At 49.2% G+C, this 15,369-nt stretch overlaps 1 protein-coding gene across 5 annotated transcripts in view; it reads right to left on the reverse strand.

The window, feature by feature from the left end:
* The window catches only part of LOC142575859 (uncharacterized), a 408,749-nt gene that overhangs the window by 14,333 nt on the left and 379,047 nt on the right, over nucleotides 1–15,369 (reverse strand). For 4 of the 5 annotated variants that reach the window (XM_075685567.1, XM_075685565.1, XM_075685563.1 and 1 more), the window contains 6 exons: nucleotides 10,587–12,033; nucleotides 9,471–9,796; nucleotides 8,304–8,518; nucleotides 6,477–6,530; nucleotides 5,398–5,502; nucleotides 3,129–3,158 (listed from right to left, as the gene is read on the reverse strand). In XM_075685567.1, coding sequence (XP_075541682.1) covers nucleotides 3,129–3,158; nucleotides 5,398–5,502; nucleotides 6,477–6,530; nucleotides 8,304–8,518; nucleotides 9,471–9,796; nucleotides 10,587–12,033 — 2,177 coding nt within the window. The remainder of the gene's footprint in view (nucleotides 1–3,128; nucleotides 3,159–5,397; nucleotides 5,503–6,476; nucleotides 6,531–8,303; nucleotides 8,519–9,470; nucleotides 9,797–10,586; nucleotides 12,034–15,369) is intronic. The other variant, XM_075685564.1, reaches the window with a different exon arrangement.

A 15,369-nucleotide genomic window follows, 5' to 3' on the forward strand; every position in this document is an offset into this window, starting at 1 on the left:
AAAACTGATTACGACAAGCAAGGTCTGGTGCATACACATTTCAGTTTAAGGTCCCTAACCTTACAAATTAAGGTAACCAACATTTCACTCACATCCAGACTTTCCCTCACCTCTTAACAACCACACTGACAGACTGCCATAAAAGTTATCTCCATGACCAGTTGATGTGGTCATAGAGTTGCCAGATATGCTAGCAACCGCATCATGATCTTTCACACAGAATGCTCCTAGCAGACAGAGTTAACGCAACTACAGAAGTGGTAAAAAAATGTTGGCAAAGTTTTCCTTGTATCACTTTCAGCATTGCATAGTATGATGTCCACGGTTCTTTGCCACTGCGCTTGCAGGAAAGCTGCATGCAAGCTTGGTGTTATAGTGCACGGCACAATTCCCAGAAATAATAAAAAAAAGTCAAGTGTGTCAAGCACCTGTAAAAGTAGAAGCTGCGAGTTCTTTGTGCTCTTTAGAGACGTGAGTGGAGGCTCACAATTTACTTACTCTTGTGAGTCTCTATGCTATCGAAATTAACTTTCGCCTGATATTTCAATACTCCCGACACTGTCAGCATAGCTTTCGTAAAAGGGCAAAAGGGATCTATTCAGATCAGTTGCTATATATATACAACGACAAGCCAGGCACTTCAAACCACAAGCACACAGCAGCAGACAGGTAACATGCAGTTAGCAACAAATAAGTGCATCTACCAAAAACAAGGAAGGAAAAGAAGTCTTGCTTTATTCGCTGACACGAACTTACAAAAAAATTCTGGCACGTAAAGGGTTTCGTGTAGCATTGCCTTTTCTCCTACAGATACACTTGTAAAAGTAGTACAAGCATGCATTTGCACCATGGACTGAACTGGCTATTATTACTGCAGCGCACATGCAATATCGCTAAGTGGTGCTGAATTGCGCAACAAACAAGGCAACTATGGACCGCTACTTGATTGATTTATTGATTCATAGAGTATAATGCCCCAAATTAGCACTAGGGTTATGAGAGACGTTGTAGCCCAATGCTCTCAATTCATTTTGATTGCCTGGGGTTCTTTAATGCGCACCTAAATCAAAGTGCACAAGTGTACTTAACCCCACTGATGTGCGGACGCCATGATCAAGCCGTGACCTCTTGCTATACAATATGCCATAGCCATCATGGCTAGTAAAAAACTTTTGCTGGCAGCAGGATTCAATGCCACTGAACAACATTGCACTCAGCCTGCAGAATGAATGGCAAGTTTGATCCATTGTGTGAATCTACCTTTTCGGAGCTTCTTCCAGATATCATATCCCCCCCACTTCGAATACATTGCCAAAATACAGACAACATGCCGCAACCTGATATCAATCATAGTCTCAAGCTCATTATAGCAAACCTGGCCCCTGGGTTTTAACAAGTGCCAAGCTATGATAGTGAACCAATTTTCCCAATTCAATGCAAAGAAATGACGGCAGTATGGTTTCTATAATTGCATTCCGACAAAGTATCAGCCACAACAGTGTAAACCTCCAGCATTTGCAAAGGAAAGAAAGAATGGGCAAGCTTCGCACTGTTTCTAAATCATCAGCAGTCATGACAGAGACCCCTGTAAAAGCTATAGGCCTCTAGCCAAGCCCAATTTGCATCGCTCCAAATATAATCTTTCTTTCTTCTTGTTTTTTTCTGTAGGACAAATGTTGACTGAAAGGTTTTCAACAACTTGGTTCATGCCTAATCATAACCTACTTATGCAGAAACAAGAGGACACTGCTGCAATTACATAAATTAATGTGCCACTAAAGAACCAAAGTGGTCACAAATAGAAACTACTCTTTAAAAAAAAAATGTTATGAATGGTATTTTGTGAACTTTTTATACACATTACCAAAATCAGATAAAGAATTTTTAACTATATAAAATGGCCTTTGTGGCTGTGAGGTACACTCTAATGTTGTTACACTATACCAAGGTAATATTATAAAGGATTAGCCTGATGTCCCCTTCAACGGCTGATTTTCAGATAATTGAATTCACCTCACCATGCTGAATAATGGATAGCGATTAATGGTACAAGGCTGCAATGCTTGTACTGCCCATAAGAACTACCACACCAAAATTTCTTATAGGACGAGCATCCACCATAATGAGCTTTGAGCACTGTATGAAAATTTCGCATGACAATGTAAGCTAACCAAAAGTTATTTACAATAAATTGTACTAGAACCTTTTTAGAAGTTGCAGCTAAAAAAAAAAAAAACACGGTGCATTATGCGAAATGAGTGGGTCAAGATGCTAAGGGACTTGTGTGCGTTTGATAGATGAACCTTTGCGCACCAAGTGAAACAGCATCAACATCAGAACCCCTCTTTCATTCCTTGATGGCCAGGAAAAACTAACCTTGACTGAAAAAATGTGGACCAAACCGGCTCACGCCCTGTCAACAAAGTTGCACAGTGAGCCACCTTTTCCAAGCCTATTGCTCACCGCAACTCGGAGACAGGACGACGAGCTCTGTGGCTCCCGATTTTACCAGTCAAGAGTAGCCTCGATACTGGTTTGCCCAGTCAATACCTAGTTTGGTGAAGTATTTTTTTTTATTTGCTCATTTTCACTGTTGCTGACAGTAATGTAGACAATGTGGTTGGGAAGCTAGTAAATGATAAGAATAATGATGTTTGTACCAGGTCATGTACTTTGACTGGGGGAGGGGGGGGGGCAAAAAGTAAAAGGAAAGAGGGTTGTTTAAGCTGGCACCCTTGACTATTGCAGCATTACAAGATGTCGAATGAAATCGCCACATTTTTCTCTTTATAGCTGCTTGTTGCCGTAATAAGCTTTCGCTGAATAATGAGAAGGCACACCTTTCTGTGCAGCTTTTACTATTATCTTTGCAGCTTTTATGCAGCTTTTACTATTATGGTTATCAGTGGTACATGACCGCATAAGTTAGACTGCACAATGATGCCAAATATGTTAACATGGTATACAGCATAACAGCAAGGATGGTACATGCTTGGCTCCAAATTTCATCAGCCCATTAACAGTGGGTGGTATGGTAGATGTAGGAACTTCACCGAACAAGTGACTGACTCAGGGCAATGACAGCAACTGGTAAAGTGGATGAGAGAGGGATGAAGATTTAGAATTACCATGTTCTTGTTCTTCACAAGGGGGTTCATCTGAAACAGCAGAGCACACCAATTCATGCGTGTTCCCACAAAAGCAGGAACACAAAAGCAGAGGGACACACACACACACTGTTCTGTGCTGACAAAAGTGAGACCATTTAACACCTCCCGTGCTTTGTTTTTTCTTTGGCCAAAAGGTATTTTCGAAGACTTTGTAACCGAGCTGCATTAAGAGCACCCTAAAGCAGCTGAAGTACGAAGTTGACTTACTGAAGTAGTCTTACAGCTTCAGCTAGCATAGTTCACGCTAAGAAGGATGATTAACAGGGGTGCTGACTTGCCTATCTCGCAATGCTCTTGCCAGCTAATGTCCTGATGACGCACTGTGCGCTATCTTCCACCACTTGCTTTCTCTCTTTGCACCTTTGAAACATGCCGCCCCTCTTTTCTTTCTTTGCTAGTTGTAAACATTAAATGTGTGTGCGCTGTACGAAAACAACTTGTAAGCGAAAATAAACATCGCCCACTGGCCTGTCAAACTGTGCCAACATCCTGAAATCCAGTGGTGAATGTGTGAAATGAGTATCACCTATGTGCACCAGCATGTCGTCTGCTGATGTCGTCTGCTGAGCATGTGTTCTGCTGAAAAAGGGCGGATGGGTCCACTACTACACTGAGAGCTTGCAGTATTGCTGGCAATGCAAAAGGGCATGGGCATCGTCGCAGTATGGTTGTCGCGAGGATTAGCAATAAGCTTCGACGCTGCCTACGTGCTGCTCCATGAAGCTTGAATCAGCAGGACATAAGATGTTATCCGGCGAGCCAGCAAACCACTCTATCGTTAGTAATAGTCTACATTCACTCACAGTGCTTTGCAAATTAGAAAACTTTTCACCGCAGTGCCTTGGTACAACATTACAGTTGACTCTCGTTACAACGGATCCAGATAATAAGGCAAAAAATGTCAGTTTTATCCAAAGTCCGGAATATTCGAAACGCCTCACTTCCGAAATTTTCGTCACAAGGTCTAACAACTTTATCGCAAAGAGTGAGTAACGGACGTTCAAAGTAAAAAACAAATGAAACAAGTCGCCGTTTAGCCCGAAAGGCGAAATATTGATTGTGACAGCAAATTAAGCAAAACAAGTGCGGCAGCAGCAGCAAGCAAATTGACCTTCGTGCTGTCTCTCGCTTCAATGGGAACTAAATGTCGGAAGCATAGCGCATATGAAGCTACCGGCATTGGGCGCAGTTTGTCCACATTGCACATTGCTTTCAAGATACAAAATCTCACGTGGGCAAAATTAATCCGAAGAAGTCCTCCGCTAGGACTAATCTAATCTAGATTAGTCTCCAGTCAGATTGTGGCATTGGCACGTAACACTCCATAATATATATTTTTTTTTTACACTGCTGCCATCATCGTGCAAGGCAGGCACAGCAAACTTCACGTTGGAACACTACAATGCATGGGTAAATGCAAATTGGCAAGACAAGCTAAGCTTATCCAAAACATGGGAGGGGTTAATCAGCAATCTACGACTGTCTAGATAAAGAGTTTGTTGTTTAAAAAAGTGTGTGTAGACTTACAATTGTTCAAAACATAAGGACGACCACATGCAAGGCGTAAAACAAAACGGGAACAATGCTTGCTACCGCTACGGCTACAGAGTTTACAAGGACACAAAGCAAACACACACACCCTACTATGAAAGCAGCGAAAGCATCAACAGCAGCAGCAAAGCATGCACCATTCTGAGAGCAATATGGTGACCTCCAAAGGAAGCCGAAGCCAAATGAGTCTCAACAGTACACATTTAAATTTGAATGGCTCAACAAAGGCAGAACTGAAAACATTACACAGCCCAGTACACTTTCTCCCCTTTAATCAGGAACGTTTCCCTGCCCACAACAGGCACATGTTCTAAAGAGATGGGCTTCATATGTCCCAAAACTCACTAAATCTATTCAAAAAGCTCTGTGCTGAAGTGCCTTATACAATGAAATGCTTAATTATGAATTGTTTTGGGCAAGCATCGTTATATATTAGGCATGTACATGTGTGCATCAATGTCTGCGTGCAAAAGAAAAGTACCGATTTTATTGGCCACCTCCATAAAGCCCGAGCACTACAAACGTGCCCAACACATAGCAACATGTAAATGGGAACAAATGACATCAATTTAATTTTAAAATCTCGATTACGGGGACCAAAAGCATGAGGAATGGCAATGATAAGGCAAATGCCAACAGAACTTTTTGTGTAGGACGATGAACCAAACATTCTTACTTTTGGCTGAAATGCAGCAAGATGGGCAGGTGATACGAATGGGGTTCCAGTGGCCATGCTTGGGTTGAGAAGTGGAGATAGACCAGTGTAACCGGACAGCCCCAACTGAAATTGTAAAAGGAGAGAGAGAGAGAGACAGAGAGAAATGTTCATAGTGTACTTTACCAGCTGAATTCTATACTTTCAATGTACTGTTATAAAATTAATCATAGAATTTCACTGTTATCATCCACTGTAGTTGATACAAGGGCACGTCGCACACCACGTTCCATGAAATTCAACCATTTACGAAGACACAAAGCAAACACACCCTATGAAAGCAGCGAAAGCAGCAACAGCAGCAGCAATGCATGGCATGTTCTGTCCCGCATGCGTTGAATAGCAAGAACAAACCTGACCCATGGGGGACACAACATGCCTCAAGATTTGTTTAATCTGCGAGAAACGTGGGGTACAACATAACATTGTCATGCAGTGCGATCTGCGTTGGACAAACTGGGCAGTGTATAGACGACAAGCTGCGCAAACACCCATACAACTATGGTCTGCTGCTAACACCAGGCCATCTCATAGTGCACTGAACTATATGCAAGTGCAAACCAATTTTTGACAGGACGGAGATAGTTCACGTGTCAACAACCAAAGAAAAAAGGAGAAGTCATCAAAGCTTGTGCCAATAAGTGTTGGGTCTCATGGCACATGTATCAGTGTACCTTTCATAATTGCGAGCAAAAGAAAAGGTTACCTTGATGCGTGACAATCAATGGCATCAGTAGGCTCAACAATGTGTTGTTGGGCACACAATGTAGGCACGTGTACATGAAATTGTTCTTAAAAGAAAAGAAACAGCTGATGGTTTGCATTTAGTGTCCATGTATGCCTCAGTGTGGCTTTATCGTAATTTTTCTTTTGCTTAAATTTAAGTCAGGTAACATAAAAGCTGTCAAGGTAACACAGAAATATAGGCACACACTAATGCTGCTATAAGTTTCAATGTTGAGCTCACAATGCGATGTAGGAGCATGTACACAAAGTAAGGGAACATTAAAATAATTTGTGTGTGAACTAAGCAAACTTACTGCGGCACTTCTTGAATAAAATGGCGAGTCCAGCTTTGGATGGAACTTGTCATACTGAAAACAAGCAAAAGGAAAAAGTGTTAGAAACATGCTCTCAGCAGCGAAACTTCATATAGCTCGAAGCAAGGGAGGCAACTAATATCAATTGATCACATATTTATCCGCTGAAGTTGTATCTGGGCCACAAGGAAAACGACACAGGAATATTGTTTTCATCAAGTTCACTATCCACCACGTGATTTCCATTTTATCTATACAGTGGGCACTGGAATCTCAGCACAATGCGGGTTTTCAATTTTGCTTCCACTGAGATGCAATCACTGTCATTAGAGAGTTGATCGTAACACCAGAGCCTTCTTCGGGGGAGAGGGGGGGAGGAGGAACAAATATGACACAAGCTTGTAAAGGAAATTATTTAGTAAGCGCTACAATGACATCTATCAAAACTTAAGTGCTTACAAAGACGAAAAAAAAAGAAAATGAACAAACTACAATCGAAATTTTAAAAATGAATGAAACATAGGTTGACAATGGAAGTGACATAATTGCACATTTATTATTTATTATTTTCGATGTTTCTAAGAATATTGCAACTAAAACACTGAGGCATATCACTTGCCCGTTCGCAAGTACCTTCTGGACAGTAAAGGTTCTTTTTCTGCCTTGAATTACAGCATGGCTCGATAACATCACCTTTGAAAACAGTGGACATAACTATAATCCTTGCCTGTAACAGCCTTGTGACAGGCAACCAACATGATAGTAGTTTCGGATCGCGCTGGGACACTGCCATGAAAATGAACATGCACAATGATCAGGGAGTCGTACAAGTACGACACGAGCAGAAGTAAAATGCAGTCCAAATTTCGTTACATGAGATGTCTGCGAGTCATTGTTAGTGCTCCTGAACCTAGTTGTTTTACGATAATGCCACCAAACATGATGTGATGCTCGACATTACAGCTTTTTTGCAACATAGGTGAAAACGTAAGGATGATGACAACATAACTTCGCGCTATCCTCAGTCTTACGTTTTCATCAAGTTTGCGCTGAAGCTGCCACCCTGCCAACCTGTCAAGCATCAAATCCGTAAAAATCCCACAGGCAAGAAACAGGGCAAGAAACAGGGGAGGTGTGTGTGTGTGGGGGGGGGGGGCATACATTGCTTTAGTGTTAGCCCTGAGCCACACACATTTCATGGAATAGATAAACACACTTCATTAACAACATTTTACCTCAGACGTAGAACACATGAAGCAGCAAACTTAAAGTAGCACAGACTGACAAGTAACAAAGTCTCTTTAGATCACAGTGACCGTTTCAGTGACTTCACTGTTGCAGACTTGGTCTGTTTTAGGAACTCGTTATGAACGGAAGTTGCCCAAAGCAGCTACCTCGCTGCCCTCTGACATGTGGTATCTCGGGCAGCTGCGAAGACGGCACTGCAGGTACCTTCCCAATTTCATTTTTGTCTGTATTTTCCAATATCAAGTTGCCCCATCTTTTAACACCTAATACTTTGTAAAACGTGACGCAACATTAGCGAAATAGTAGAACAAGTTTAACTAAATAAACTAAAGAAAGAAGTTTGAGATAGTTGGCAGGTGTGAAGCTACCATGTCGTAAAACAAACTCATCCAACAACACATAATTATTGGATAGTATAAGTGCAAGTTCTTAGAAAGATATTGAAGGCTAAGCATTGCTTAGGTACAACCTGAAACAAGGTTACAAGAGGAAACAAACTGCACTACAAACTCAACAAATTAATGTATGTCAGCCTACTGCTGGCAAAATCACAGACGTGCCATCACTACTATCACTGACCAGGTGAGGTGATGGCTGCGGCACTAGGGACCCTGCGAGGGCAGGGGGCAGGAATGGGCTGTGTGCTGGGTGCAAAGGATGATGCTGCTGCTGGGCAGGCTGCGTTGGGTGATGGTGAAGTTCGGTGCGCATGTAGGGTGGCGGCGGAATTGCTATTGACCGGTCTTGAGATGCCAAGAACCGTGTGTCCAGCTCTCGTCGCAGCAGGTCTTGGTCTAGGTCAGGCAAAGAACCAGATGGAAGCAGTTAGAACATTGCCAGAATGCTAGAACAGGCCTTGTCATTCATGTTGGCCTATCAAGTTGAGATGGTTACAGTGCAGACATCGTTGTCGGAAAATGACGACTCACTCAGTCGAACACATCAAACAAACAACAGATCACCACAAGAAACAAGTCAGCACTTGACGAGTGAAAAGTTGCACGATTATGGATGTAAACACATGAGTTAGGCCAGAAGAGTGCTTTGCAAAGATGCTCTAGCAAGGGTTTGGTTCTGTGGTCACCATTCTACCCTGCTCCTTTCTTTCATGTGCTCAAGTAGAGAATGACATTACAAAGTGATCAGTGTCAAAATTGTTTATAACTACTTTTCAGACCTTGCAGCATTTCTTTTATTTATTTATTTTTTGGGGATGGGACACAATTAGGCTACTTTTAAAATCTTTTTTTTCTTTTAAGAGCTCTCTGTGGGAACCTCTGACTGAAAGCTGGCAGTGACCACCTGGCACAGCATGACCTCTTATCACCTCTGCAGCTAATGAAGAATGTAACTTGGATTGTGCTGAAACCTCAGAGCAAGTACAATAGTGTGAGGTCCTGGACATCAAGGCGTTTTCTTACATTTCAGCCACTGAAAGGTGGCTAGGACTTTGGCTTCCTTACAATGCAATGAATTCTTTCCCAACAAACAGTAAACTAAGTCTACAACGTAAAAACAAGCTGGTGTGGGGACACCTCAGAGTGGCATTACCCTCTTTAGTTATTGCCTTCGTTACTTATTTAGTCATTGTTATTCAGTTTAGTCTTTAATTATTACGACTTTCCTGCCTTACTAAGCCTCCTCTCAGGGTAACAATGTACATTTTGCTATTGCAGGAGCACAACTTCCCATCACAGCACAACCTAATATTCTTCTCGAGGGCCCTTAAAAAGCAGTGTGGCTTACTTGGCAGCAGAGGCGCATCTGGCACAAAAGCAGTGGGCCCAGCAGGCAAGCCCAAAGCAGTGGAGGCAAGTGGGGGAGCCCCTGGTGGTGCAATGGGGGGAGCGAACATTCCTGGATGAGGAGGAAACCCCAGGCCTGCAGCTGCTGCTGCTGCCGCCGCCGCTGAGGAGGCTGCGGCGGCGGAGGAGGAAGAGGGGGAGGGCCCGCTGCTGCTGACAGGCAGTGGGGGCGTAGGCCGGTGCGCCGCCACGGGTGGCGTCCCCATTCGCGCTGACGGAGGGCCGTTGCTGGTCACCGACACTCCCGGGTAGGAACCGGGCCCGGACCTGCGAATGGTGCAAAGAAGCACAAACTATGCTGTGTGCTCTGCAGCCTCATTCCTGCCTTAGTGCAACAGAGCGAGGAGGAGATGCTCAATCAAACTCCACAGAGAAATACATCCTCAACAGCTGGAGTGCAATGCAAGGATGTTGCCACTAACATTCAGCACTGTGGAAAGTGGAGTCCTTGTAGATGTTATAAAATGAAACACCAATGCACTTCACCACAAATTTTGAAGGTGCAAAATTTTTAAACTGGTGCAAAGTGCAGGACTTCGGCAACATGAACATCATCACTACTCAGTGTCAATTCCACATCTGGAACATGTTCTCCATAGTGATTCAATACAAGGTTAATTGTTAAATTTATTAATTGGCTAACATCATTCTGCAAATTGTCTTGCGAGTCGTGTCTGTCTCTTCCAAGTAATCACGCTGATGTGATAGAATTTTGATATTTACCGCAGGTCTTTGACATTTGTATACAACATTCAAAATAGCAGACCCAAAGCCAACTACCATACGAGACTTGGACACATAAATGTAATGGAGGAACTTGCCTCCTAATGTATCTCAATTTTACTTTGCCAAGATGCTCACAGCTGGCATCGTCGCTTTTTCAGTGCGAATGCTACCGGCGATCACTTCACAAGTGCCACCAGGACGTGCAAACTTTTGCCTCTGCCACAGTGGCCGTGGCTTTATATGGGAGATAGTATGTTCATAGTACAATCATTTCTGTTCAGCCAATTGACTCGAAATGGAAAAAGCTGTTGGGGAACTGAAGAACGCTCACCCAGCCCAGGGCTTGGAGAAGACCAGGCTGGTGAGGCTGTTGGAAGATGCACCGGAGTAGATCCCCGGCGGCAGGTTGGACCTCTCCGGCACAGAGCCCAGTGGCGGTGCCAGGGAGCAGGGCGTATTGTTGCGCGATCCCCCTCGGCCGCTGCCGCTGCTGCTACTACTGCTGCCGCCGCCGCCACTCTCCTTGCCCTGCAGCGACTGACTCAGCTGGCTGAGGCTGGACAGGCTGCTGTTGGAATGCGAGCTTCCCAGGCTGGACGTCGGGGTCGGGGCGCGCGTAGGCGTGACCGCGAGGCCCGGGCGGGCGGCCGTGGCCGGCGGCGGCGTGGGCAGCGCGGCCAGGAACGAACTCTGCGGCGAGCCTCGGCTGCTGTGAGGCGAGCCGCGGCTGTGCGGCGGCGGCTGCACCAGCGAGAAGGGGAACAAGGGCCCCGGTGCGGGCGCGGCGGCCGCGGGCGTCACGGGCTTGGACACGCTACCGCTGCTGCCCTCGCGGCTGCCGGCGGTGCCCGGGTTGTGGACCAGGTGGCTCGCCAGCAGCGGCGACGGCGACGAGCCGTGGCCGGCAAACGCGCTGCCGTTGCGCAGGGGAGGCGGCGCCGCACCGCCGCCCACCGAGGCCGCGGCCGCGGCGGCGGCGTGCGCTGTGGCGCCAACGGGTGGCGTCGTGGCGGGCGTCGTCGGTGTCCGGCTGTTGCTGAAGAGGTGGTGCTCGCGCGGCCCCACTAGCGAGGCACAGCCACCGACGCTCGAAGATGAAGACGAATGGTTTCCATTGAGCGCTTCGGCCGGCAGGTAGGGCGGCTGCGACAGCAGTTCAGATACGAGGCTCGGTGCCGGCGGGGGCGACGGCTCGGCCGACGGCAATCGGCAAGGCGCGGGGCTGCCCGGTGCCAGTCGGGGTCGCTGATGGATGCTACTGCTAACGGCGCTCACGTTCACGCCGCTGTTACTGGCGCTGGTTGTAGTGGTCGCGCTGCTCGAGCCGAGACCCAAGGCTGGCGCGCAAGACGTGGCACTGCTGCTGGTCGTGGTCGGCGTGCTGACCACGGGCGACGGAGCGCTCGTCACGGCGGGCGTCACGGGCGCCGCGGCGGCAGTGGCGGGCTGCTGGTGCTGCTGGGGAAGCTGCTGCTGCGGTTCGGCCGGCTGCTGCTGCTGTTGCCACGAAGGCCCATTGTGCAGCAACGCGGCTGCTGCGGGCGACGGCGGTGCTCGCCGTGCCAGAGGGGGACTAGAGCGGGCGCTGGGCGGCACGCACGGCGGCGCGGCTGCAGCGTTGGTCGTGGTGGCGGTCGTCGGCGTGCAGCTCGCAGTGGTCACGGCAGTGGTTGGTGCCGCCGCTGCAGCCGCCGCGCCGGCGGGTGTAGTGGTCGTCGTCGCCGCACTGGACGCCGGGCTGGCCGCCGCCTGGCCGAGGCTCGGCGCTTGCGGGGGCCCTGCGCACAGAGATGGGGGGAGGCACGGCATCGTCAGCAACGCGACATTCGGACAAGAAACGAAAAATGGTGAACAACGACGCGGCTTGAGCGCCTTCTGCACTTGCACGTCCACGCGACGCCTGCTTTTTTTTCCCGAGGACTCAAAGCGTTATCTCTGCGTTTAACGCAGGTTGCAACTAAATTTATTGACACCACTTTCACCCTAACCTTAACCTCCATTCGACAAAGACCAAAAGCCAAAACTTTGAAATTTGATGGGGCGAAGATACCGAACCCAAGTTGGAACTTATCCATGTGATTCCACTTTAGCAAGACTGCAGTACCTGCGGAGTTCCTGCAGTGCTATCCTATGAAGAGCGACTAATGCAAAACGATTCCGTACAAGTGGATGTGACCAATTACAGACGCAAGACCCGGCCGTTCCTCGCATTACATCTACCGTGGCCACACAAGAAGTGCCTCGAACCGACCCTCCTGCGGCCGCCCAAGCGAACGACCCTGCAACGAAGCGAACGGCCATGGCGTTACTGGCACGATAAGTCAGCGTTAGCAAACCGCCGTAATTGCGGAGACCACTTAAGCCCATTCACACCGACGGTCGGATCCGGAGACACGGCCGCGTTCCTCGCGCTTAACGACAACCCAGACGTGCGCAAACAACGCGGTTGCCGCATTAAGGAGGCACCGCTGGCCAGAGCGCCGCCGACAGGAGAAGCGTCGTTATGTCCTCTTAGGGTCAAGACGTTGCCTCAGTGTAGCAAAGGAACAGCGTGTACACGTTGGTCCGACACCGCAGTGGGGCCATCGCGTGGTGGACGGCGATTATGTGCTCCGAGCTGCGCGTAATAACAAAGAAACTTCCCGCGGCGAGAGAAACCTTCGCGAGCCGGAACAAGGAACTGCCGCACAGCGCTCATCCCCGGACCTAAAGGGGCGGCAAGGCGAGGTAGTGGGGTCCACCACGGTACGTCGTCGTAACACGGTGAGGTGCGGCGCGAACGACCGCCTCCTCCGGCCTCGCATCTTGGCCGGTAATTTGCGGCGGCACACTGCACGTACGGCAGTGGTGACGTCTAGTCCTTGGGCTTCGCCCGCCGGTCGACGCGTAAAATGAGACCGCGGCGCCCACTTCATCACGCGCAACCTTGCGCTCTGCGCACCGTCATCGCCTCCGCCGCGCGAGAAGGAGGCGCAAGATTACATGTTTGCGCCTGCCCCTTTTCTTCACCGAAAGTGATTACGGAGGCTCCTCTCGAGGCATGACCCTGTGCTTTCCTTCCTCCTTTACCCGCGACGTACCAAGAACGGTTCTCGTCGGGGGGCTCTATCTATACACGCAACTTCCTCGTCGCCAGGCTGCAACACTAATCTGTCGACGTGGTCGGCAGATTAAGGTAGCGTATATATACGTCGAAGCGCGCGGTTGCGGTCATTTGTGCAGCACGTCGTGAGCAAAGACAACCTTGGACCACCGCACAGCGCTCGGAGGACCGAGTAAAAGACGCTTTAAGGAAAAAGCGATCGACGATAAGGTCGCGTTACAACGTTCCCGTCGGTGAACTCCAGAGTCGCGGATAGTGGAGCATTATAGCGCGCTTCGATTTTCTACTCCCCGCGTTCACGTCGCGCACGTTAATCGACTGCTTTGCTCAGTTTTTCAGTCCAGAAACTTCGCTACGGTTAGGCACGGCCCGAAGGTCGGTCAATCACTAGGTCGCCATTCGCAAGATCTGAGGGCGCTGCCACAGAGGACGATGACGAAGGCAGTATATATAGAAAGCTCGTTTCGTGCACTGGTGCAACAATTGCAGACCCGTGTACACCTAAAACCTGTTTCCAATTAGACCCTAGCCGGAAGTCCTACGCGGTCATAATACACCGTTCAAACGGCAGCAACAGCCGCTGAAACGTACCTTGCTTTCTGCTCTAGCATAGCGACAGCAGCTGGCCGTAAACTAAACCATCGCGTTCAGTGACACGCTCTGATTATAACCGCCTCTTCGCCCGAACTCTGGTCTGAAAGAGGAGGGCGCTGTGCGGCCACAGAGGCAAACACGGTTAATTCACCGACGCTTTTTCGTTCTCTTTTTGGCTGCTGTCAGGAGTGGAGGCGAAAGTAAACAGTAAACAAAGAAAAATAAAGGCCCACCCCTGGCGGCAGCAAAATAAAACACGAGTGTTCGCACGTCTCGGCAACTATCCTCACTATAATAACGCGGGGCAGACCAGAACGGGGCAACCTCAGCAACACGCCCGTTCGCCGGCGGCAGGACGCAGCGGGCGGAAGGAGCAGCTTCGGCCGTGCGGTTATCATCACACACACACACCAGTTTGCCGCCGCCTGCGGAGGGTACAGGGGAGAGGGAGGGCAGGGGGGGAAGACTTAATCGCCGGGCCGATGCCGCCAAAACAGCCGCCCTCCGGCACGCACGTACAGCCGTCGGACGCGCACGCCCGCCCGTCCCCCACCCCGCATGCAATGTCCACTTTCCTTTCGCGTCGGCCGCTAATAACCGTTTTCAGAGGCGCTTCGAAATCGCTCGCGCCACCGCCAAAGCAGCAGCAGCAGCAGCCCCAGAGGTCGGCTCGGCGAGGGGAGGGAGCACGCGAAACCCAACGAACCGTTCATCCATCAAGCGTGACTTGCAAACGCTGCCCGGCCCCACTCCTCGCCGCTTTAGCACCCCGCGGACACGCTTCCGCCCCCCCCCCCCTCACCAGCCCAACCGGCAACGCTCGGCGGGGCCATTAAAAGCGCCGGCCAGCGGGCGCGGTGCGTGACCGCATAGTCCGCGGCCCACCGCTCTCTCCTCAGCTGCGGAGCTCGGCGGCGGCGGCCCCCGCACGCACCCACGCACACGACCGCGTCCACGCCGTGTGATGCGGCGTGCCTACAATGGCCAGCGCTTCTTTCCGCGTACAACCACCACCACCCCCCACAGACCCGCGCTCCACCTCGCGAAGGTGTGCTGGGACGGTGTGGTCGTGCAAGCGCACGCCCGCCGCACACGCGCGCGTTGCAGCGCCGGAGAAATAAATGCGGCACGCGGTTTTGCCGCACCAGCATCACACGCCGGTCGGAGCAGCGCCAAGCCGATCCGCACGCGTCTCGACATTGCCGCGTCCCCTCGCGTATGCCAGAGATGCGACAGGATTTAAGTTCAGCCTTTCAGGATGGCCCGACCGAAAGCAGTCCCCAAGACTGTCAATTCTACTACGTGCGCGTGCTTTCATGTCTGTGCAAGGGGCAAACGCAATTTAATGTTTACTTTAATGCACAGTTATGCTGGCGTCCTTATGTAGATTACATCACCAGCAAGGCCTCCAGAGTGC

This window comes from Dermacentor variabilis, chromosome 3, assembly GCF_050947875.1.
Source record: "Dermacentor variabilis isolate Ectoservices chromosome 3, ASM5094787v1, whole genome shotgun sequence".
NCBI lineage: Eukaryota > Metazoa > Arthropoda > Arachnida > Ixodida > Ixodidae > Dermacentor > Dermacentor variabilis.